At 32.0% G+C, this 26,818-nt stretch overlaps 1 protein-coding gene across 1 annotated transcript; it reads left to right on the top strand.

The window, feature by feature from the left end:
* Positions 1-769: 769 nt before the first annotated feature.
* Positions 770-23,933, top strand: LOC134245479 (uncharacterized). Its single transcript, XM_062727754.1, has 2 exons — positions 770-901; positions 22,235-23,933. Exon 2 carries the CDS (start codon positions 22,727-22,729, stop codon positions 23,249-23,251), a length of 525 nt encoding a protein of 174 aa, XP_062583738.1. The 5' UTR covers positions 770-901; positions 22,235-22,726; the 3' UTR covers positions 23,252-23,933.
* The last annotated feature ends 2,885 nt before the right edge of the window (positions 23,934-26,818 follow it).

Here is a 26,818-nt window from a genome sequence, read left to right as displayed (position 1 = left end):
CTTCTTTACTCTCTATACACTGGACAAATAAAATAAAGTAAGAAAGATAACACAATTTATCTGTTCTCTACCTTGATTTTGCGTGTGTTCAGTATATTACGACTTTACTAAGTACTTAAGTTTATCAACACTACTGATATCCAGAAAAGGGGACTTTTACTTCCCTTAATAAGTTATGGTCTTTTAGTAGCTAATCGATTTAATGGTCAAAATGACAATTATTTATGACATTGCAAATCATGCGTAAGTTCATTTGCACGATGGTTACTCACTAGAGTTCAAAATTATACCCACCTCGAATGTACTGGTATATTACGTCAAATATCAACTAAAAGATTTAAATTGTTTTGTTTGATATTGAAGAAAATTGCTTCCAAATTTGACGTGCAACAAAATCTTTTCCTTTTTCATTTATAATTATAAACAATATCATACAAAATAACTACTGCTTTTTCGATTATCCATAAATGCGTCGGTACAACTGATAAAGAAAAAAAATTGATATAATTTGAAATCAATTTCTGAATCTTCCAGACTAAAACAGCCCTAGTGTCACTCGATTTTATATCAAAATAACAAATGGCTCAAACAAGTGTCATTATCAAATTATACACGGAAAATGGCCACATTAAACCTTTTCCAGACGCAGTAGGCAGCCACCGCCAACTGTGTGGATGTCAAATTCATAAATGATATTTCACGACCATATTTAATATTTAATGGACTTCGTTCTCTTCCCGTGAGTAGAATTAAGTCCGCCATGTTTAATAGTATGTCTGCGTCGAGTTTACAACGACATCCGCCGTCTGCTCAGCGAGGCATGTGTCGTTGGATGAGATGGCTATCGGTTTATGGTGTAGATAGAGACCACTCTTCTCGCATCATCATCGCTTTTGACAAGGTACGTATCCTGTATTAATTTTATCAATATGGCATAAGATATACATGTATGCATTACACTATAATCCCTGTTCTTGGATTTATCAGGAAATTTCTAATTTAGCAGGCAACGGTTTTTAAAAACTCAATGTTTATACCTGTAATGATTGCTGTTTTGAAATATATTTTTAAAAAAGTAATAGGTACTAATGAAAAAGGGTTTATGGGAAAATATGCATTTAAGTAGGTTATCATTAACTTTTTTTGTAAAATTTTGAGACTTTGGACTAAGTCAACTCAGACTTACCGACTCTTAAAATCATTTCTGCTTGGTATAGAAATGATGTCTCAAGTTATATTGTACCCTGAGGAACAATGCCTTTCGCCATAAATCCTCCCTGTTTTTGGTAAAATGTTCATAAAGTGAATTTCTTTAATCATATTACATAAGTAATATAGGAAACATGGGAATATATTACTCTGTGGAACAACTTTCCATTCAGTATTTTAGCCAATATTGTCTTGTGAGATTATCTATATATGCGTTAATTACAGACATAATGGGAATAATTGAGAAATTTTCCATTTTACCAGTTATGTCTGAATACAATACATTAGCTAAGCAAGGCGTTGGGCATTTATGTGGACTTTTTTACCATATCAGATGTGAAAACGGTCCTTTTTTTTCTCAACAAAATCATCATTCATATTCAGTTCGAATTAGAAGCCAAGCTCTAGATATATTATGGTTGTGCGGTCATAATCTACAGACAATGTTTTTCTTTCTCACGTTCCTTTTTTGTTTAATAACAATTTTAAATGCAATTCGTTTTATTGACTTTTGCAGCACATATATTGAAATAAACCTGGAAATGAATGACATCTTATTGAATTTTATCTGGTAGATATCCCTTATATTTATCATAAGCCGTTTCATTCATGACATGTTGAGTACAGACTAATAGCATATGTGTATTCAATTAATAAAATCTTATGTACGTTCTAGCTTCCTTTTCCTTATGTTCATAAACTAATTAAATAATTGTCTTTCCCCTTTATCTCTTTCTGTCCTATTCTCTCTCTCTCTCTCTGAAATACACATTTCCTTGTAATGATTTCCGAATGGAATGTAATTGCAATCCTAATATTACAAAAGACAAATATACAGTAGGTGCCTCATGTAGGATCGATCTAATGGTCTATATGTGTTAAATCAAAAACAGAAGCCTTAATTAAATTTGTAGAACATCACAAAAATAATTATAATCATCATCATTATCACCAACTTTTTTGTTTAAAATAAGACTGAACGTTAGAAAAAAAGGTAATTTTTTTTCATTTCATGAAATGATATGAAAAGTTAAGAAAGTGCAAAGCAAAAGAGAACAAATAGCATGTACAATCAGAACAGAATGATGAAACATTTGTACAAAAGAAGTAGATTACAATGTCGAAATAAAGAAAAAATAACCCTGTCCTTATTCTTTTCTTCTCTCTCTATTTTTTTTTAATAATTATTTTTTCTTATGTATGTATTTGGCAATCATTTTATACAAGGTTCTCCTGACTTTTTCATATTTTTTTTTCTAGATAGATAAGAACATACACATATTTCTAAGGGTGAATATACTTGTGTTTTCCTTAGACTATAGTTTTATTATGAACATGTTCAAATCTACAGACAATTAAAATCCGTATTTTCTCTTTTAAACCTTGTATAGAAAAAAATCATACTGGGTAATTTCTTACAATGAAAAGAAATATGCACACACATTTTTGCGATGTGATCATCTGTATATTAGTTTCACAGATTAAATAATTTGAAATTTTTATTCATTGGAAGAAAAAAAAACCCACATCAAGCCTTTTTTCAACAGATTATATAAAGATATAAAGGATTTCATTGATAATAAATCATTGCCCACATTTAGTCCCTTGTCAGCAGCGCGATATTCGATTCAGATGTAATGCTTTGAAATGGAGTACTCAACATCTGATGCTTGTTTCATTTTAGATATTGATTTTTCATACAACATAGTCTACAAAGTTCGCGTGAAGGTTCACCACATTTTCTGGCATATTTCATTTTCCGCAATTTTACATACTTTTTCATTGGAAAACAGAAACAGATTGCTTACTTGTTTTTTCATACATGTAATGTTTCTTATCAAATTGTTCATATCTGTTTTGCTGTACATTGTAGAAGGTTAGGTAGCAATTTATGTTACCTGCAACAAAAAGATATCCTTGAAATTGACAGCTATTAAAATAAGAAGAAGTAACAGTATTTCATTTCTTCGGGGTTACCGGTGCGAAATACTTTCAAAATTTAATCGATTTTCCAAAGTGTTTAATCAGGAACTTTAACATGTAATTGAATTGTGTTTGGAAAAGAGTGTCAAGTTTGACCTTTGCCTTGATCTTTTTCTTTCTTTATCCTCCCTGATAGATATGTCTGGTGGCATTGCAAAATTCTTTTAATTACGTAATAATTGTGCATTTCTACTAATGATGTTTTTTTTAAAATGAACTCATTAACTAAATTGAGCCAAGCATTATGTGCAAACTCGAACGCATCAGTCAGGGCATTTTAAAAAAGTCTCATTGTCAACATATTTTGCGGATTTTTATATGATGCTATTACATATGTACTTGTCAAACTGCAATGATTTTTTCCCAGATATGTTTCTACCCATGTTAGTCGTTAGGTTTCTCCACCGTTTGAACTGAAGCAATATGTAGTCAATTTTGCTTCAAATATCTAATCAATGCAATAATAAATCAAATGCCTTATGTCTGAGCTCATAAAAGACTAACCACCTCTCTGATTGCTCTGTAATTTGTCGCTATAATCTGATCAGACTTGCTAATCCTGTACTGGGCACGATAAAATTATCTTAATTTCAATGTCAAAAACTCTTTGTGGAAGGAGAATTAATTTCCTAGAGTGGAGGTAAATGATACGAAAAGAGAAAATTATTAAGAACTGAGAGTAAAAGGCAATGAACAATTCTATAAAAATTGTGTAGTTATTCTCAGTTAGTTTTCCAAACTCAAACTACTGTATAGTTCTAGTTTTATTAGTAAGCTTAACGAAAAAAAGATATCAGATATTCTAACACTTGTTAGACAGAAAAATGGCTTCTATACTTTCAATGCATTCCTTGTTTGCAGATGCAGATAGATTTGTTTTACTTTTAGCCATTTTCGACGGTAGAACACATTTCAGTATAGAAAATGGATATATAGAAATTTGTTAATTCTTTCCTAACTCTCATGATAAAAGCAAAAACTTTTTGTTAACTTGATCCCACCTCTGATTGTTTTAGAGATCCGTCTTTGCTCTGCTACGGATTTTCATTTTTAATGGCTTTTAACCTTAATTATTTTTCGTAATCTTAGTTTTTCATTTTTCATATTTCATAGTCTGAAAACAAATTTTACTAGATTATTTCTATAAAATACTTACTTTTGATATTCTTGTCCACTTTTTTAAATTTTGTATCCAATATTGGCTCAATTGTAAGGTTGCTAAACCCTAGCTTAGATAGTCGTGCTTATGAGTGTTATAAAGTGACTGATAAATGATACAAATCATAACAAGAGTTTTATATGTAGAATTATTTTTTATAAATAAGGTCTTCAAAACATGTTATCTTTCATCTGCACTATTTTTCATTTGATTAAATACATTTCTACCAGAAATTGTTCGAGAGATATATCAGGTATCTTGGTTTCATATATGCTTCTGAACTCGAAATAAAAGATAAATCAGAGTCTGAAACATCTCTTTCATATTTTGCTTTTCTAGAAAAAAAATGATCGGAATTAACAATCAATCTTTATACTTTAATTGACGCCTTTAACTTTTCTATTTTCAATTTTCCATATCTTTGTAGCAAAATACACTTATTGTCTGTATAAGTTGTTTCTATCTTTCAGTTTAATCGCTAAACAAGAACATGTTCATCATCGAACAATCTCTGAACAGAGCCGATTATTGCCAAATCGGTTGCCAAGGGTATCAGCTGTCTTTTTTAGAGTCAACATTTTGCAAATATTATGCAAATGCTAAATAAATCTGATGTCATATGAGTTTTGTTTGACGCTTTTTATACAAATTGTTAAGCCATTTTTTGTACTGATTTGTCTTATATACCCATTTATCCGTTTACCTTTTCATACCAAGGGGCACAAGACGGTGTCACCAATCGACAGGGGGTGCTTACTTGTCCATGATATCTGATCCCACCCCGTGTTTTTAGAGGTCCTTGTTTGCTCTTCTCTAAATTTGCATGGTTATCTTATAACTTTACATCTGAGCGTGATTACTGATATTTTTTTCTTACATTTCGTGTTGTACACGCACGGTTATTAGCATTGGCTACCATATAAAAAAAGCAATGAATTTTCTTCAAAGAATGAATTTCAAAGAGCTCATCGATCTCATCCTTTTTTCTACTGTAGCTGTATTTTTTCCATTTTCTTCCAGTAATTAGTATTTGGCACATTTAAAAAAAATACAGTTATAGTACTTGCAGTTACTCTAATATAATGTTAACCCTATATCACTTGTGAAGGAGCAAATAAACTTCATCCCTTAAGAATGTGAAAACAAATTTCATGTAAATTTGTCGTGATTATTAAGTATTAACCAAACATAATTTCTCCACTTTGAAAGGCTTCTAAATGTCCTTTTTATCTCTTGTGTCTGGCAATATAAAATGGATTGTTCTCATGTCCGTAACTCATCACCAATATCCGATAGCTCATGAAAGGTATCCAAAGCATTCAGAAAATCTTCACAACAGGTCAAATACATTCACTACAAAGATGATTAATTATATTCATCTTGAGCAAAGACACATATATTGAAACAGGGAAATTTTCGCAACTGTTTTATTTTCGTCCCTTTTGTCCTACTCAGAAGTGGGCGAATTTAATTAAAACGGTGTGAATCCAAACAGCCAGTATAAATAAACATATCTTAAAACAGAAAAATGACTGGGCTAATTTAAAACGAGACAAAAATTGTTTGGAAATGTGAAAAGGCGAAAGTTGCACGGGACGAAAATAATCCTGTAAATAGTATTCAAAAAATAAGATTTTATATTATAAAATCAATATATAGGCTTAAGTCAAAATTTAAAATCAGTGTAATTTTAAAAATAAATTTCTAAATGAAAGAAAAATTTTAAGTTATGTTATACGTTCATATAAGATATTGAACAAACTTAAAAGTATCTAGGCACTAGAGATCTTATTATTGTGTAATAACAGGAGGCAGTTTGCTCGCGAAAATTTCATTTTTGTGCATGCATAATAGTTTTCCTTGAGATTTTATAGAGCAATAACCACAATTCGTGAAAAATGTTGTCTCGCTAATAAAGACTTAACGACTATCTTGCGAGAATAAGATGTGAAAAGTTAGTAATTTACAGTAATTTATCAGAAAATGAAATGTGATATGAAATAAAAAAGAATCAATACTTTCCATAAATATAAATTCATTAATATTTGTACGTGAAATTTGTGAAGAAAGTGAATCGTATTCGAACTCAAAAGTCCATGAAACATTACAAACTAGGAGCGGAACAAACAACTTCCAAAACATCAAAAGTGGAATCAGGTGCCATGGAGGAGTGAGCTTCCCCTGCCGACCGGTCACATCCGCCTCTTGTGCACCTTGTCATGATCGAGAAATTATAGAAAAAATCCGTGGACAACCCATTGTATAAATAATGGCCTAACAATCAGTATGAAAAAAATTCTGTCAACATTTGACTTAATGATAAATTGTATTTGCTGACAGTGTCATTGTATCGACCACAGAACTTATAAAATGATGACTTTACATGAAACTGTTGGTATTCTTTCTTCGTTAACTTGTTTTCAATAACTTGCTTCTTTTAGAAATTGTTCATACGTAGAGCATGCTCTTCCGTATCGAAACAACTGAGAGATATAAACTTCGTATGCAGGTGACAAAGGTTTATTGCTACATAAGTAAAGAAAGTTAAAGATTGAAAAATTAAGTCATCAAGTTTATCATAAAGCTTTGTTGTTTGATAACCATTGACGCCTTTTCACGTAAAAGATCCAAACGTGAAACAGATGTGTCAGATTCTGTGGTTTCTATTATTTCAAGGTCACCGGGATATATCTTGACGAATTAGAATGGAAATAACCAGTGTTAATTTACAATACGTTGTCGATATATCTAAATGTCGAGTTGAAGGCCACAATAAGTGTTTTCCTCTTTTCACGTATAAATTTTGCTTCATACAAACTACAAAAATAAGTCTGCTAATAACGGGGCGCAATTGGTACCATGTGATATGTAATTTGAAAAATTTCTAAAGTATACAGTATAAACAGATAAACTGCAACGTATTAATTATGCTAGTATTTCCAAAAATGATAGCTGCATGAGGTCATTTAAAGTGAAAACATGTCTGGAAAAGAGCCTTTGACCAAATTTATTATTGAATATTGGCAATTTATTCAACAGAAATTTATTTCCTAGTTGAATTAATTTTCTTTATTGTCGCATCAATCATCTTTTAGAGTTTATTTGTGAAACGTATATAGCATTAAATGTAAATTCCGTCAAAGTAAGTACTAATCAGTTCCTCAAAAGAAACGTTTGTATTCCCCCGTAATCGAAGATGCGGGGGTATATAGTTTTTTTGTCGTGTCCGTCCGTCTGTCTATCTGCCTTTCTGTCTGTTTGTCCACAAAGTCTTTAATTTTTCCCATAACTTTTTAGTGGAGCTGTAGCTTTCATATTTAAGTACAAGAGCTTTCTTTGGGTACCACCAAATTTGATCTTTTGACCTTGACGTTGGAGTTTGACCCACTTTTACACAAAAATTCCAAACTTTTACTTAGTCCATAATTTTGGAATACTAGGGCTTTCATACTTCATATATGTATATGTATTTTTTGTAACAAGACCTTTAATTGGATATCAACAACTTTAACTTCTTCACCTTGACCTTGGAAATGTTCGTGCTTATGAAAAAATGTTAACCTTGGCCATAACTTTTAAACGGTAAGAACTAGGGCTTTCATGTTTCATGTATGTAATTCTTGTGACAAGACCTTTTATTGGATACCAAGTTCCTTTGACCTTGAACTTGGAGTTTAACCTCGTTTTTAAAAACTTTAACATTGGCCATAGCTTTTTAACGGTTAGTTCTAGGGCTTTCTTACTTCATATATGTAATCTTTTTGACAACAAGGAATCAACATCTTTGACAATTTGACCTTGACACTGGGATTTGACCTACTTTTTAAACACTAATTCTTGGCCATAAGTTTTGATCAGGTTGAGCTAGGCTTTTATTATATTTCAAAATTGTATTTCTTCTGAGAAGACCCTTCTTTGGGTATCAACATATCTAATTTGCATTTAAGAAAAGTTTATCTTCGCTACTAGTATGTTGCCATACGGGGGCATCAGTGTTTCACAAACACATCTTGTCTTGCATTGTTTTTAAGAGTATGAAAGAAACATACACATAAGAAATAGAAAATTTAAATTTGGTTGTTTTGACATGTTGAAATTGCGTACTAGATGAAAAAAAAAATTTGGAGCGGGTATAGTTACCGTAGATATCATACTAAATAAAATGGACTACAAGAAAAGTAAAACGAAAACAATGTAGATAATATTTTCGCATGTCGACATGAAAAGTTCATTGTCGGTAAAGTGAATTACCGGAAATATCCCACGATAACTGGCGATAAAACAATATTGCTGCATTTTGCAAAAAAAAAAAAGGGGGTTTCTCTCAGTTGGAGATACTTTATTGCTTTTCATTTTTCTCAAGAATTCCTTTGTTGCATTTAAACTACACCTTTTTGTTTCTGGAAGAGGAAGAAAATTTTCTGCATGTTAGCTTGACGTATCACTCTGTGACAAACAAATCAACAAACATAAAATATAGTTTTACGATTACTTGCCAAAAGTTTTTTTTAAAAAAATATATGCATGACTTTCTAAAGGTTTGACATTTTCAACTTTTTTGCTTTTCAGTCAATTTTCAATTTTCAGATTTTCAAATATAATTTCAAAAACAAATCCCTACATCCTCAGTAAATGGTTGTTAAACGAGTATCTGATGTATGACTTGCCATTCTTAATCCTGATTAAAATGTGACTGGAAAGTGACCTATGATTGCATCGTTTTTCTATCCATTAAAAAATGGAAACCTTTTCCTCTTAAGGATACAAATCTCCTATGGGTAAATCTGTTTGGGGGTGATTGCTGGACGTTTTGCCCACGTAATCCCCATCAAGCTTCTAGTAAGCCTCTTTCATGACAATCAAATCTCATTTACTCGGTCCTGAGAAAGCAGCTTGTATTCAATTTTTAAACGTTGTCCTATAATTACACCATCGATTTCGAGGGTTTATGTATTTCAATTCAAAGTGGAATGAAAGGGGATCGTGAGAGCATTTATCATTATTTAATACAAGTAAGTAGAGCATTATTATTATTTCTATAAAATAATGTTTATATTCTGTGAAGTGACAAGGAAATTTAATTTGGTTTGCTTTATCATATAGAGGACTATAAAGAGAAAAGTTTGTGATTTAAAAAGACGAGAAGTATGTATCTACCATTGAATGGTGTGATCTGGCTTAAGAGAGAGATAACGCAGAGTCTTTCTTAGAGGTTTTAATAGAGCTACCAGAAGTCTGGTTTTAAAGGTAATTTTGAAAAAAATAATAAAATAGAAATTTAAATTAAGTTTATAATTAATACTCAATACTTGTTTAAAGGCTGATTGTATGTCATAATCTGCACTGAAAGAATGTTTCACTGTCTAGGCAAATTAATCTTTAAAATGATTTGTTTATTTGAAAAAGATACCAGAATCTTGTCCATTTATTATTTGTTGAATTCTTTCCATGTTCAGGTGTCCCAATGCAAAACACTTCTAAACGAAATCTTCTTTCTGTAAATTGATAGGTAAATAACAATAAGCCACGAAGACTCAACCAGGTGTTGAGACTTCGTGTCTTATTGTAATTTACACGGAAAAAATAAAATTAAGGCGGATTTGAAGGTACACATTTATTAAACTATCCAAATAATTGACAATACATGACTGAATTGGTCAGATGTTGCCAAGCTTTATACGACCTCGTGATAATAGGCCAAGAATTACTCCATTATTATTGAGACAAATGGTCATGTCAGCGTCAATATTTGGAGCATCCTACAAAAATTTACAGAGGTCTTCATCAAAACCCACTAATACTCAGATGACAAATACAATTGCTGAGAAAGAAGTACATCTGATTTAGTTGTATTTGCTTGCATGAAATATATGGAAATAATGAACAGTATTCAAGGTCAACGTCCATTAAACAATACACATTTTGGAGCAGAGCAAACACGGACCTTTAAAACATTAGAGATGGGATCAGTTGCCATGGAAGAGTGTTTGTGTTTCTTTGGTTAAAAGGGGCCTGGACACAGTTTCAACTGATTTTTTAAAACCAATTTTAATGTTTACAAATCCTACCTAAGGCATCATCTATTGATTTTCAAAAATTTGAACATCATTTGTTGATTAACAAACAAGATACAGAACTTATAGTTCTTCATAATGTAAACAAGGCTCGTGCCTTTTTTTTTGTTACATATAGAAAATATCATATTTATAACAAAATGAAGTTCAGGAAATCAATAGTAACTGTCGAATCGTATTTAAAATTAACTTTTATTTGAAATTATCTACTTTGAATGAACATATATTAGTATATTAACCAGTGTAAACAGAAACATGACACTAGCCCTGTTTACATAACAAAGGTTTGGAGCTCTAAATCTGTCTTGTATCTGGACAACTAGCGTTCAAAATTTTGATGATCATTAAGAAGACCCTAGTTAAATATTTGTAAAAATGGAAAAATAAATTTTGAAATTTTTGCTGAAATTGTGTCCATGTCCCTTTCAAGTTGTATTTCAGTATTAATAGAACACTTGTTTTTTTTCCTTATTATTAATTACTGATGTTGAAAGTTGAAAAGACTCATTCAATAATTACAAATGACTTGTTAAGAATTCCGTGGTAGTGTCTCATAACTGTAGTATCCAATAAGCACAGTTATAAATTTATTGACGACTTAATCAGAGATTATGCTAGGCGCATTGCATTAATGGTAAACAAATAAAGAATCCTTATTTTATTTTAACTTAAAGCAATATGAGCTACAACTTCGATGTCGGAATTTTTTGTTGCAAAATTTTAAATAACTATTTCAATGACAGAAAAAAATAACGTTAATAAACTTCTGTTGCTCATATTTGCGATGGAAGAACTATTTATAAGGTTCGATAGAATCGAAATAACATTATTGTCGTCCTGTACAATATGATTTCTTATATAAAACTGCATATTGGATTGCATATAAAAGACTTTCTTCTGCTTTATTTTAGTCTAATTGATCATAAAGGTTTAAGTTACATACAAATTTATCATAATACCCTGGTAACACATTTTAACATCAAAATAAAATTTTTAAAAATGCAGTTCATATTGCTTTAAGTGTTAACATTTATTTTAACCTAAGTGTTAACATTTAAACAAGCCAAAAAGACAAGGAAATGACAATGATTTTGATTAACTCGCGTCGCTCAATTTTTAAAGAACATTCAAAAAGTAATAATTTAACACTTAAATATACGTCACAGAAAAAAAAACTTGGGAGAATTCAATACTATTAGCGTGCTTTTGTTCACTGCTTCAACTCTGTCTTTAACTTCCTGTACAGTAATTAACTGTAATTTTAGACTTTTTCAAAGGATGATTATAACTCCACTGCAATCTTTAATTTTAGGGAAAATCCTCTTTAAAAGCATGCAACCTTTGAAATTCGATTGAAGTCTAAATAACTTGATTCAACACATTCGTCAACAAAATATCATTCATGGTATCTTAGGAATAAAATTCCTTTACATGATGTCATAAAGTCGTTATTAAAAAAATCAATTCCAAAAATGGTGGTTGTTTTGATATGATGTACTTTGAGAAAATAATAAAATATCTAAAGACTGAAGAAAAAGATGCTAATTAACTTTGATAACAAAGTCATCGAAATATAATAAAGCATTAATTAAGGATCTGGTGTTTTTCATATCAGTACCAAGGGTATTTCCTGTAATTACTAAGCACTGATTGTGATACCTCTTCCATTATTTGACAAGCTCAAACCCATTTATTAGCATACTTTTAGAAAAGATATCGCATGATATGACTTTATAATTCTTGACAAATGGAATAATGGACAAATGATGCATTGAACAAAACGCTGTTGAAGATAAACCTAAGTAATACAAAGAAATGCACTGATTGTAATCAACAATTATTATTGTAAAGAATTGCAATATGCATTTCACATAAGCCATTTTTGATTACTTAAGGAATAGGTGTAATTTGCTAGTCAAGTTGGTTTTTTTTTTATATTTTAAATGTTATCTAAGGTATCAATGTGGAAATAACAAAATAAATATATTGGAAATAACAACAGGGTTTACGTACATTTGAACCCTGGGTTTCAATATTTTAAACAAGACAATATGATGGAACAGTAATTCAAGGAACATCGATAACCCGATGGAAAAGTGAAAAACTTGCAGAACTTTGACAACTTGATGGACCAACGAGAAACTGGTTGAATAGTGAAGCATTAATGGAACAGTAACAACCTGATCAAAAATGAAAACATGATAGAACAGTGTCAACATATGAGAAATTATGAGAAATCAATGTCAACACGATATAAACAGTAACAACCTGATAGAACAGTGTCAACATGATATAAACAGTGACAATCGATAGAACAGTGACAACCTCATAGAACAGTGTCAACATGAGAAATCAATGACAACCAGATAGAACAGTGACAACCTCATAGAACAGTATCAACATGATATAAACGTGACAACAAGATAGAACAGTGACAACCTGATAGAACAGTGTAAACTTGATAAAAACGTGACAACCCGATAGAGCAGTGACAACCTCATTTAAAAGTGTCAACATGATATAAACGTAACAACTAGATAGAACAGTGACAACCTAGAGCTCATATAACAGTGTCAACATGGTTAAAACAGTAACAACCTCATAGAAAGTGTCAATATGAATAAAACAGAGACAACCTCATAGAACAGTGTCAACATGAGAAATCAATGACAGCAAGATAAAACAGTGACAACCTCATAGAACAGTGTCAACATGATAAAAACGTGACAAACCGATAGAACAGTGACAACCTCATAGAAAAGTGTCAACGTGATCTAAACGTAACAACCAGATAGAACAGTGACAACCAAGAGCTCATATAACAGTGTCAACATGATTAAAACAGTGACAACCTCATAGAACAGTGTCAACATGAGAAATCAATTACAACCTGATAAATCAGTGACAACCTGAAAGAACAGTAAAAACGTGATAGAACAGTGTCAACATGAGACATCAGTGACAACCTGAGAGAATGCTGACAAGCTGATAGAACAGCGTCAACAAGAAAGATCAATGACAACCTGGTAGAACAGTGACAACCTGATATACACGTGACAGCCAGATAGAACAGTGACAACCTCATAGAACAGTGTCAACCCCATAGAACGTGACAACCAGATAGAACAGTGACAACCTCGAGCTCATAGAACAGTGTCAACATGATTTAAGCAGTGACAACCTCATAGAACAGCGTCAACATGAAAAATCATTGACAACCAGATAGATCAGTGACAACTTCATAGAACAGTGTCAACATGAGAAATCAATGACAACCTGATAGATCAGTGACAACCTGAAAGAACAGTAAAAACGTGATAGAACAGTGTCAACAGGAGACATCAGTGACAACCTTAGAGAACGGTGACAACCTAATTGAAAAGTGTCAACAAGAGAGATCAGTGACAACAAGAGAGATCAGTGACAACCTGAGAGAATGGTGACAAACTGATAGAACAGTGTCAACATGAGAGATCAGTGACAACCTGAAAGAACAATAAAAACGTGATAGAACAGTGTCAAAACATGAGAAATCAATGACAACCAGATAGAACAGTGACAACCTTATAAAACAGTGACAACCTGATAAAACAGTGACAACTGACAACCTTATGAATGAAGATCAGCCAGAAAAATCAAGACTTGATTCTTTGTGGTTGTTTGTATGAGTGATGTGTTTTATCAGTGAATAGAAACTATAATAGAAACTTTTAATTGAAAAATGTTTCCAAAACCTATAATATAAATTTATATTGATATCAGTAAGAATCAGTGGTTTGAAATACATTTCTTTTTCTGCACATACTTTTGTTTATTTAATTTTAGTTCTTTTACCAATGCCATATTAATAAAAGAACAACTTCTCACATTCTTAAACTCAGTGAATGTCGTACTCGAAAGATGAGTTCTAATTAAATGTATATAGTTTCCTGTTTCTGTTAATAAGTAAAGTATTTAAGGATCAAGGAAAGGATTGGTTTAAAATATTTATTTAACATACGCTTACCGGCGAACTTCAGGAGTGTATTTTATCTTGAAGTTTACACAAATAAACCAATTTATTTACATGTGGCATTTATTTCTCCCGGTTACTAACATATACGTTGATGATACAAGGGTATCAACTATTTTGCATCATTATTTCAAAAATTCTATGTCGATACAATACCAATCTTTGCAAATGCAGCCTGTTGATAGATAAATGTTGTCTGGAGGTTTTCAATGCAAATTGTAAGCGATAATTTTCAATCAAATCGGACAAATGGATTATAAGAAGCTTATTTCTCCATAGCACCGAATTCCACCTCTGAGGTTAGCTGTTTTCAGGTTGTCTTTTCTTGATCTTATCTTTATTCATATTCATTTGGACTTTGAAACATGATTACTTTTTTGTTATCTACATACATCATTCAAAATGTGCATCTTCATAAACGTTTCATTGTTTAAAGTAATGAATAAAAAATGTCTGTTAAAGATTTTTTCAAATTAATTTAGAGTCAAAATCGTTTATTAAATGTCCCTTAATTTAATCTTATGATGACTGATAAATTACCCTGAAACAGTGTCCAACCAACATGTATTTTTTCCTGAATGTAATTTAATTTAAAGATATTAATCAACGTCTAATTTTTACTTGTTAGACATATATACATGAACATTTTGATATAATTGAAATGATTCCAAAGAGTTCTGCATACATGCACATTCAGATATGGAGAGGTTCATTTTCCTATTGATTTCTGGATATCTGTTTCCCTGAAACCTGGTATTCATTAGTCTCTTAAGAACAGTTAAATTGGATTACGAATGTTTAATTATATATTGGTCGATGTCTTAGGTCTGGTATCCTGACACCAAGTTTCAATTTAAAGAGGCTGGGTGGTTGTGGCTATTTTTAGACTATTTTGATCTCCTTTAGAAGAAGAGCTCCATATAAAGATATAATAAAATGATCAAATTTTAAAGCTAAAACTTATGATTTTTTTTGCCAAATGATAGTTGACAGCTTAGGATATATCCAAAAATTTAAGTTATATCTGGTGGTTAATAAAAAAAAAACAAGTTGTTGACCCCCTAGCCTCCTTAATTCTTACATGTATGCCGATCACGTGTCTAGATAGGTGACATATTTTTTAGGAATTTCGAACAGCTAAAAGATATTTTCCAACGCTGTATAAGAAAGTAAAGCATGTTTTCCTTTCATTCTCCACGATAAATTTGGAGAATTTTCAAAATTATTTTGTGTAAAGATATTCTGTACACACAAGTACTTGAAATCAAAAGATGCTTGAGTTTCTCAGAATCAATATCTATGTGTTTTTGGATACCAGGTCTTCCATCAATCTATTGGTATTTCCATGGGTACCGGTTGCGCCCCCTTTATAAGGAGACGTATTTTTGTATTCATATGTCGCAGAATTTGTCCAAAATCTGAAAGGTGAAAAAAAAGAAAACACTTACTGTATCCTTCAATTCAAGAGTCTGACAAATTTGTTTCATATTTTGATATTTAATTGCAAAAAAGACCATAATGGTAATCTTACGACCAAGCTTGATGATAAACGTGATGACTAACTTTTCAATCGTCAACATCTCTTTCTTATGCAGCAATATACCTTCACCACCTGCATTCGGGGTTTATATCTCTCAGTTGACTCGATACCTAAGCGCATGCCCTGTATATGTCAAATGCTAACTAATGTTTTTCATACTAATTGTTAGACCATTATTTACACACAAAATTGAGGATGGATTTTCCCGTTATTTTCTCGATCATGACAAAGAGCACACGGTGGGTGTGACCGGTCGGCAGGTAATGCTCACTCCTCCATGGCACCTGATTCCATCTCTGATTTTTGGAAGTCCGTGTTTGCTCTGCTCTTACTTTGCAATGTTTTATGGACATTTGGTCTTAAATACTGTTCGTTATCGAGACAGATTTATTGAAAAACCTATCAAGTCGTAAAAATATAAAAGTCTGGTATTATTTTACTTCTTTATATTCCTAAATTGTCGGTTAAATCAAAAACCAATCTAAGGATAGTCTCGTCCTCAACGCACATTACCCCTTTCTGTATTATTATCTTCCTTGAAGTTCATGTTTATCTGTTTAATTATTAATTTGAACTTAGTATTGTGATTTTTAATGAACGATATGAGGCTGATAAGAAGAATATATTCAACAAACTGTAAACTTTACTTTCTTTACATTTAAATTTTCCCGCCATCTACACTTCTTGTCCGATAATAAATGTAAAGGCTTGTATTTACTAGTACGAGTAAAGCAAATAATTTACGTGGGGAAACTTTCAGAAGAAATTAATTTTCATTACACTGTGATCATGTGCAATAGTTTATACAATGTCCTTCAAAGTAGGTTTAATCAATGAAGTTTTTTTTCACAATTTTTCTCCTTTAAAACGATCACACACCATCATCAAGTGTATCAGATTCAAAGTATGTGGGTCATCAACATTTCAGGAAATGGCAGCACTTCAGAAAGAGATCCATCATTATTCCTAATTTTCCGTTGCTTGTCATCAGAATCTTTATGACAAAGCACACTTGCTGTATCGATTTAAAGGTCACAAAAAAGATCCATTGGCAGCTGTCGCAGAAATAAACATTGTTAATTTCTATTCTTTTGGAATTTTTTCATAAAAGTAAAAACATATAAAAATTAAATACTGAAGAAAGTCTTGAATATTAGTATTCCATCGCATTGCAGAGGATATAGAAACGTATTTTTTTGTTTGTACCAAAAAGAGGTCAATATAAAAAATTCAAAAGAAGTTACGTTTTTTTAAACAATGGGAAATAAGGGATGTAAGTATTTCATTTAAAATTAAAATGGTATTGCCAATCATTTACAAAAACATTTTTTTTTATTTCTTACGTCTAAAACATTAGATGAATTCAATGTAAAAAAAAGAAAAAGAAAAAGAAGACTAAACAAAGCTTTTAATTTTCATCCAGAATGTCTCTTAAATGCCAGAAAGATTCACACTCAAAAGGTTTACATGGAAACTTTTCTTTGATGTGTCTAATGATGAAAGATCATTATTAGTATCTTTATATTAAAGAAATGGAAATTACATCAAAATTCTTTGATCATATTTTGAAAAGATTAGAAGATGTAATAGTTTTCAATAAGAAACTAAACTGAATCTTGAACCTTGAACAAAGTACGTTGCACCAAAGCAACTTAAAGTTAGGATTGGCAGGACAACTTTCTTCATCTTTGATAAATTTTCATATCTTCTTTTTAAACTGTTTGTTTAAACATTTTGAGATATTTAGAATTCGAGTAAAGTTATTGTTAAATTTATGATATTCTGACCCAAAAAAATTCTGATGAAAATTTTGTTACCATAATATACTGTATACAGGGTTATTTTCGCCCGGTGTTATTTTCGCCCTCTTACACTTGCTTACAAATTTGCCCCGTTTTTAATTCGCCCAGTCCCAGTTCTGTTTAAGAATTTATACTGTGTTCTTTGAATTTGCCCCTTTTTAAATTCGCCCATTTGTGACAAGGGCGAAAATAAAACGGGGCGAAAATTTCTTTGTATACAGTATTCTATAATTTAAAAAAATGTCGTATTCTTGGGATTTAACCTCTAGCAATAAACATTCTGAGTGTAATTTGCATATAAAACGTTTTAACCACCGAAGTTTTACAACTAAAATAAATATTGTGCTATGATTTTTGTGTCTAAATAAACTTAAACTATTTCTTGTATTATAAATTGCATTTTTAAATATCTAAGAATATATTAATGCCCCCGTAATCGAAGATTCGAGGGTTTATATTTTTTGCCTTGTCCGTCCGTCTGTTTGTTTGTTTGTTTGTCTGTTTTTCCAAAATAACCTTGACCATATTTTTGAGCAAGTGGCTTTCATATTTCACTGGTGTGTTCCTTGTACCACTAAATTTGACCTCATGACCATGATCTTGGAGTTTAATCCACTTTTACAAAAAAAGTTAAGTTTTAACCTTATCCATTACTAATTATTAGTTAGTACTAGGGTTTTCATACTTAATATATGTATTAACTGTGATAAGAACTTCAATGGGTATAAATATTTATTTTTATTTTTTGACCTTGACCTTAGAGTTTGATCCAGTTTTGAAAAACTGAACATAATTTTTGAAAAGAATGAGAGCTTTCACATTTCAGAGGTATATTTCTTGTGACAAGTACTTCCTTTGGATATCAACATTTTGATCTTTTGACCTTGACCCTAAAGTTTGACTTGCATTTGAGAAAATTTAAGCCTCACTATAAGCTGCCATACAGGGGTATCAGTGTTTCACAAATATCTCTTGTTTATAAATGAGATATTATTTTTTACCTTTATAGTTGACGCATTGTACGAATATTATTGGCCGTGTTCGTCCATCTTCTTTATCATATGACGCCTTACTTCTTATCTATATTTTTTCTAATCCGTTGCAGTACAATGTACTGAGCATATCCTTTAAAAGAATACATGTACGGATGGAATGAACTATGATTTTATATTATCTTGACAATTCTATTTTATATAGTGAGTAGAAGCAATAAGACCAAAAAGCATTAAGACAACGTAAACAAGTCTTTATAAGTTCTAAAAATAGATCATATTTGTAAGTCATTATCACGATTCTTTATCGTAGAAGCTGATACAAAACGCGTAGAGGAAACGTAAAATCTTGTCATATCGACAATCTCCGGTTGTCGTAAAATGGCACAGTAAACAAGATAGCCAACTTCTTTTTATTGATAGTTCAGTATAGAAGCCATATGATTTAGAGAGTATTAACAACAGTTTAACTTCGATCGATGTGTGTTCGTTCCTGTAATTTCATCGATGATTTTTTTCTCTTAATAACGTGTTTCTCTTGATTTTCTTTCCAGAAATGAAATCGAACACTTATCAAATAAAAAAAGAAATTGAATAGTATTGCTATTATTACTAAAAACTGTACATGGTATTGATGATACTCTAGGCATGACTAAATGAAAGCTAACGAGATATGGCGAAATGGGTTTGGAAAAGTTCAATTTTTCTTTTATTCAAATGATGGAAATTAAAGTCAATAAAGAAAAATCACCTTACATCTTTATTTACAATTTATAACATTTCCTTTTGTGATAATATACACTTAAATAGTTTGAAAAATCTAATACTTTCCAGATTTTTTTAACGATTTTGATATATGACTGCCAGTGTCAGGAAAACGTCACAACCGACGCCATTATGAAAAATGGAAATTTGCCGCCTCCAACAAGAGCTGTAATTTCGGGTCGCTTTTTTGATTTATGCAAACCGAATAAAATGTCTAGCTTACATCTTATCCACAGAAGTGCACATCCCCTGCCGACAATTAAGTGTGTAAATAATGTTCCAACTATTAGAATGAAAATAGTCAGTCAGCATTAGACTGAATGATAGATTGTATTTGCTGACAAGGTCATTGCATTGACCATAATACTTACCAAATGGTTAATTTTAACGAGAGTTTTGATATTCTTATTTCATCAACTTATTTGTTTATACCTTACCTCATTTTAGACATTGTTCACATGTAGAAACATAATCTTGATATCGAATCAGCTGAGAGAAATAAATTAAAAGCAGCTGATTTTGTTTTTATGCTGCATAAGTAAGGGAAGTTGACATTGAAAAGTCATCACGTTCAGCATAAATTTTGCCACATGTATTAGATCACCATTAACGTCTTTTCTAGTAAAATATCCTAATATGAAACAGATTTGTCAGATTCTAGATGGCATCTTCTATTTCAAGCTCACTGGGATATATAGATTCGACAAATGAATGGAAATAACTATAATTGATGGACAATACGTTGTCGATATATCAAAATAAATGGTTGAAGGCAGCGACAAAAGTTTTCTTTTCACATATAGGATTCTAAATTAAAATCTGCTTTATATGAATACAAAAATAGGTCTGCATATAATGAGGTACTATTGATACTCATGGGAATTCTAACAGATGGTAGATGGTCTCCAAAACCACATAGATATTGTCAATCAGAAACCCAAGCATCTTTTGAAGATCAATTTCAGAGTACTTGTGTATACAAGGGGGATGTTTTTAACAAAAACAAATTTGCAAATACAAATGACTATTGATAAGGATTGTAAATTTTAGAGCTCCATTTTTATTGAAAAAGCATACCTTCATCAGCTACATATGGGCTATATATCTCTCAGTTGATTCGATACGCAAAAGCATGCTCTATGTATGAACAATTTCTAAAACAAAGTAAATTACTGACAAACAAGTTGATGCAACAAGAACATCAGCAGTCTCGTTTAAAGTCATCATTTCGTAAATTATATGATCGATGCAATGACCTTGTCAACAAAATGCACTTTGTCATTGAGTCAAATGCTGACTGACGTTTTTCATAGTAATTGTTAGGCTATTAATTAAACACTGAATTGACGACGAATTTTTAAAATTTTGAAATAAAAGTAGGAAATATATACGGTAATTGGCAAGAAATAAGGGGAAAATCCTTACTTAACTTTCAACACAGATTTTAAGCTCTTGTGCCTCGTGTGATTGTTAACATCTAGGTGTTTAGACATATTAATCTTCATGATTTTTTTGTACACACCTTGTAAAGAATAGGATACAGGTGAGAATTTCTCACACGTTTTGTTAAGGGGAAGTGTTGTATGATATAGCTTAGCAGACGACATGGGAAGGACGGGTATCTTTACTCACCTAGAAGCATTTATTTACAGCCTACGCATAGAAAGAGCCTGCAAACAGATCAAATTCATATTGGAATTAAAAAAATAATATAGCAATGGATCTAGAAAATATCACAACTGGAAATTGCACTCTGTAAAATTTTCGCTATAACACATCAGTAAAAGAAACATTTGATTGTGTCCAATTTTTATCAATGTCCTTAACGTGGATTTGAAGACGAAAAAGTTTAATAAACCTTACAGCTTTTGATGGACCAACAAAGATTGCTAAGTTTCTTCAAATTTCATTTTTGCACAATGTTGACGTAAAAAGAGCAAAATTCTATAAAAGAAAACTGTTAACAATAGGGTTTAATGTATGCAATAAGAAAAAAAATTTAAAATATCATTTTGAGCACCATATCATCAAGTAGTAAAAAGATATTTAGAATGTTAATTTTAAAAGAAAAGGATTTATATGAGACCTTAAGTTATTTGCAAATGTAAGTCGCATTCTTGCATGCAAGTATGTCTTAAAATCAAAGAACACCTGCTCTCAATGTCTCTTTGAAACAGAGAAATATTGCTTTTTTTTCTAGTAATACAACATGAGGTTCGTTGCATGTATGGAAGAATCGCTTCTTTAAACCTCTTCGATCGATACTTTGCTGTTTGTCACTTTGCAGTGGAAAAAAACAATATCGTTTTACATATCATGGTTTAATTAAATACGATTAGAATCGAATTACACCACATAAGTAGTGGTTATTTTAACTATATAGTCTGTATACCGAGTTCTTCCTATAATGTTTGCAGAAAAGGCGTGTGCTTTCTGTTGTCCTCGGAGAGAAACTGGGAATCGGTTATTATATCCATTGCAACCACATTTTTATAAAGATTAAGACCCATCTACTAAATTGTGCAAAACGAGGCATGAAATTGTAATGAAAAATTACTGAGTTTGCAAACAAGTTCATTTCATTTGATGGTGTCTCTCATTAGGGAAATCTTGAACATGGAAATTTTACTGCTGTATATAATTAAAGGGCTGTGTTTACAATAACTTGGATAAATGAGTTAATTGTGCTGTATTTCAGATATGTTATGAAAGCTCTCCTGATGGCCATTACAAGAATATTGGATCAGAAGAACCGTCAGATTTGGTAACCCGGATACCGTCACATAGGAAATATAAGACCGCGTAGGAATATCGTAATACGGTAAATGTCAAATGTTTTTTATTGTCTCACAGTTCTAGAGTTAGTAATAATAATGGATATAGCAGCTGACAGTGAGTAGAAAAATTGTAATGATAACAAATAAATAACCTTAATTAAGGCAAGAAGCCGCTTGACTTCGCATCCAATATTTCTATACAAGAATGGGGACTGTGATTTCTGAGTACAATGACATGTTTATGCTCTTTCCGTCAGTGCTATAATGGATATAAGGATGATGTAAAATTATTGTTCAGCTTAAATAAAGTAGAAATTGAATTTATGGTTGACAGTAACAGTGTATTCTCGAGTGCGTCTCTCTGGACCTTTCGTCGCAAATGATTTCTCATTTTATTTTCTGGCTCGTAGAAAATGATGGACATAGCCAGTAAACTTCGCTTTCGGATAAAAACGGCCAACGAGACATTTGAAGCCATGGTGGATAGCTACCACACGGACGAGGATGATATCGGGGCCTTATATTATGTCGTGGCTGTCGTCATGATTTACGGACTTTCTATTGTTATGATGATTGCTTCACATATACGCAAAAACAAACAAGACAGTCAGCTAAGGAGCTATCTCAAAGAAATGTCTATTCTTCGCAAGAACGACAGACGAGAACGAGTTTATAATCGTGTAGCCAACGTTCCGTCAAGTGCTAAACCATTGTTGGGTAAAACTCGAAGTGATCCAAAAAATGGAACCGTGCAAGAGACAGATGATGAATTCAATGATATGAGGATGACAAACGGCGATGAGACAAGTGACTCAGTGTTTCAAATGTCGTGTGAGGACACACCTGAAGTTGTCACTTCTGCCGAAACGCAGAGCAGAAAGTCTAGCAGACAGAGTAGTGCCCAATTTCAAGTCATTGATGAAAATGTACCTTTGTGACCCGAAGCATACATTCCATATTCGTAAATGTGTGATCATGTCTAAAGACTTGAACATGATTTCAAAAACACACATGTGTTCAGCGCACTGTTTTGAAGGAGGCTCGGATTGTTTGGAATTGAAGGGTAAATTTTGCGTCGTGAAGTATTTAAACCACATTATTACAAGTCCATCGAATTTTTTAACCTTACTTACCCTATTATTGTATATCATGTAGTTTTTGTGAAGGTTTTGTATAATTTTACTTAAAATTTTATGTATGGAATAAAAAAAAGTCTGGACAGTTGAAACAGTACGTCAGTGCGGAAGTTCTGTTGCTTGTTGAAAAGCAACGTATAACATTGTGAAAATCAATTATCTTTAAGTAAAATTTGTTCACTTTTGACGTGATTATTGTGAATAGATTTTGTATAAATTGATGTAAAATTCCAGATGCAGACAGGTGTATTTTTTGGAATTCAGTTCCTAGGTATTTTTACTTGTTGTTGTTGTCCCTTATTGATTTTTTGGGGTGACCCTCGAACCCTGAAAATCGTGAATCGTGAAGCTCAAATTCTAGGATTGTACGTTCATCCTTTCATATGCAAATGTTTCTTTTATCTGAAACCACGTCATCAAATTATCATTGTACGATGGTAAACCAAACTATTTTTATATGTAATAAATGTAGTTATCTATTTTTCTTTCTTTTTTGATTTATTTTCTGGCCAATATTTACAACTGTAAATTATACATCGACTTCAGTAAAACTTCGAGAACAAAAGTTTCAAATACCTTTAATGGTATTTTTTCCTTTTAATACTAAAACAAAGTGAAAAAAATTCTTGTGGTATGTATTCAGCCAACCCTATGTTTGAAGCTTTTAAGAAAGTATAACGGATTAAAACCTCACAAATGATAAATTTTGGCATAAGTGGATGAATTTGATTACTCCAGTGATAAAATTGAATAAAAATCACATCCTTTTACATTCTAACTGCGTTCTTAAAGAGCTGACACAGCATTAATAAATTCTGGGATGTCAACGAGAATTTAGAAAAAGAAAATAAGACAATGTAACACTGAATTTCTGCAGAGATTACGTGGCGTGCAACTGCGTTGCTGCGGAGTTCTAATTGAAGATTGACTAATTGATGCCCCAGCCGAGTGCTAATGATGTACTAGGAGTCACTTTGCGTTCTTGGCGTGCACAATATGCTGACTGCGTGCACAAGCCTTAGTTTCATTTCAAAACCGCGAGACGTCAATGTGCAAGTCCTGTGCTACCAATGCGTCCAACTGTGAGCAAGTGCGTCATCTGAACGCCAAAGCTCATGTTAAAGACGTTAGTTTCAGCACTGTTACAGTGACTGTTCGGGGTTTCTGCTGCATGTATATTGGAACGCAGAGCAACGGCGTGTACTTTGTGCATTCCGACAAAGCATTCTTTGGCGTCTCAAATTTTAACGTGTCACTTGCCATCGTGTTGTTTTGGCGCTGCAAGAGATCTTTCTGTGGCATTGGCATTTTATTTATGAACGCCGGGAAAGGGAGCATACTTGTATTTGATGTGAGGAGTATACATGTATAATTATTGGGGCGGCTTTCACACCCCTACTAATGTTATTGTGATTTAAATTCATGACACGTGGTTTAGGTTTACCTATTCAAAGGTTATAGGGAAGATCCGGTTTTATAAATAAAATTGGCAGTAAACAGGAAATTGCTATAGTCTGTTTCTTCTGAAAACATGTCCTGTGAAAAATGTGTTTCCACACCTTTCTGAAAGACTTTCATGATTTTCAACAGAAATGGTTGGCTTGAGGGGGGGGGGGGTAAATACTAATTAATACATCTTATAGTTAATTGCAAAAATTGCAGCTCACTAGCGACCGATACCCGGTACTCTGGTAAAAAAAAAGTGTAATATCATCTTCACTGACAAACCTTTGTTTGCCTTATATGGCTATTGCTATTAATGCGCACAGCTTATCACGAGTAACTGACCAATTATTGATTGAATGCGTTAAGGCCAAATACATGTTTACAGGTTACTTCGAACACGTGGTTCAGGTCAACCTATGATCATGTCAATGGAGTGCAGAATTAAAAAAAAATGTTCTTATGAACAAAATGCAAACATTAGAAACTAAGAAAAATATCACGGGCGTTTTTAATTTGTTGTTTACTAGAGAAAAATATGTTTAATAAAATGTATACGTAGTTAGTGTCAAGTTCAGAACACCAGAACTTCAAGGGTAAGGAAAGTGAGCAGCTTCTCGTATGCATTTAAATGGACAAACATTTTTTTTTACAGAACTATACCCGTGATCACGTGTATTGGCCAGGGAATCCACCTGACAATTGTATTCACCGATAGTACAATAAAGGAATTTATCAAGCGTAAAATTCCTGTAGTATTCGTAGTAACCCATAATGCAATTCTCATTCAGCTGATTTGTCAGTTAAAGCCACATTGGTGCCTCATTTGCTAATCTGACGCCAAAAAATATAGTCCCGGTTCCCATGCAAAATATTTGTCCAAAAAGAAATTTTAATTCATGACAGCAGAAAATTGTATCAGAGAGAATACTTAAAAATAATTTAAACTTGAATGAATTCAAGAAAGATCGATTGAAGTACATTTTAACAGAATGATATTATAGGGTGGTGAAAACTAAAACGCAACATAACTTTGCTGTTTACCATGTCTCCACGTGCTAGTCACTTCCTAGCCACATTTCCGTGAATAATTTACCCTATCTCGCTGAAGTCTCGCTAACTCTCGCCAGAGCCACTGTCAGAGCTACTCTGAACTCATCGGATTTTATAATTTGCAGAACACCGAAAAAGAAAAGGTTCCGAACACATTAGTAGGGGTGTTTCATCGATAATGAAAAATAACTTTCTCTCAAGAAGTACAATTTGTCCAACTAAGATGAAAATGACACAATTCATCGATGGATGCAAGGACATAGACATACTTAGGCAATATTCTCAGCAGATTTTATGTTTAATAAGTGGCTGCTAGAGAAAAAGACAATGGACTGGTAGGAGTTGTCAAACTTTGAACAAATATACCGTTTTTGATTTATTAAAATAGCACGATGTTAGCAGATTTTTCTCATACAATTTCGCAGTTTGAAACGTACATGAGCAACATGAATAAAATTCCTTCCTTGCACAATTTCGCAGCTTGAAACGTGCATGAACTACAAACAGGAAGCCCTCAATTTCAACTAGGCATATTCTTTGCATTACAGTGTTATTTTGTGGACTATTATACTCTGAATTCTCTTTCGAAAGGTTCCCAAATTTTCCTGGTTATAGAAAACAGAATGAGCGTTAAAAATGACTATAATTTGTCATATTCTGCACAAATTTTATCAATAATTTGTAATTTCAATTAATTTATATCAATAACTTATCATGCAAAAAAATATAGGATCAGATCAATTCTTTGTTAATATGAACCAATTATGAAAGTAACCATAAAAGATGAACTGTGTTCTAGATTTTGAAAATTTAAAGGTAGATGATGACTAAACATGTTTCAAAACAGCTTCTCAAGCATGACTGTATTAAAAA

The sequence above is a fragment of the Saccostrea cucullata genome, unplaced genomic scaffold (genome assembly GCF_032062105.1).
Source record: "Saccostrea cucullata isolate Sc308-1 unplaced genomic scaffold, CSIRO_AGI_Scuc_v1 ctg923, whole genome shotgun sequence".
Taxonomy (NCBI): Eukaryota; Metazoa; Mollusca; class Bivalvia; order Ostreida; family Ostreidae; genus Saccostrea; species Saccostrea cuccullata.
This window is presented reverse-complemented; position numbering and strand designations above follow the sequence as displayed.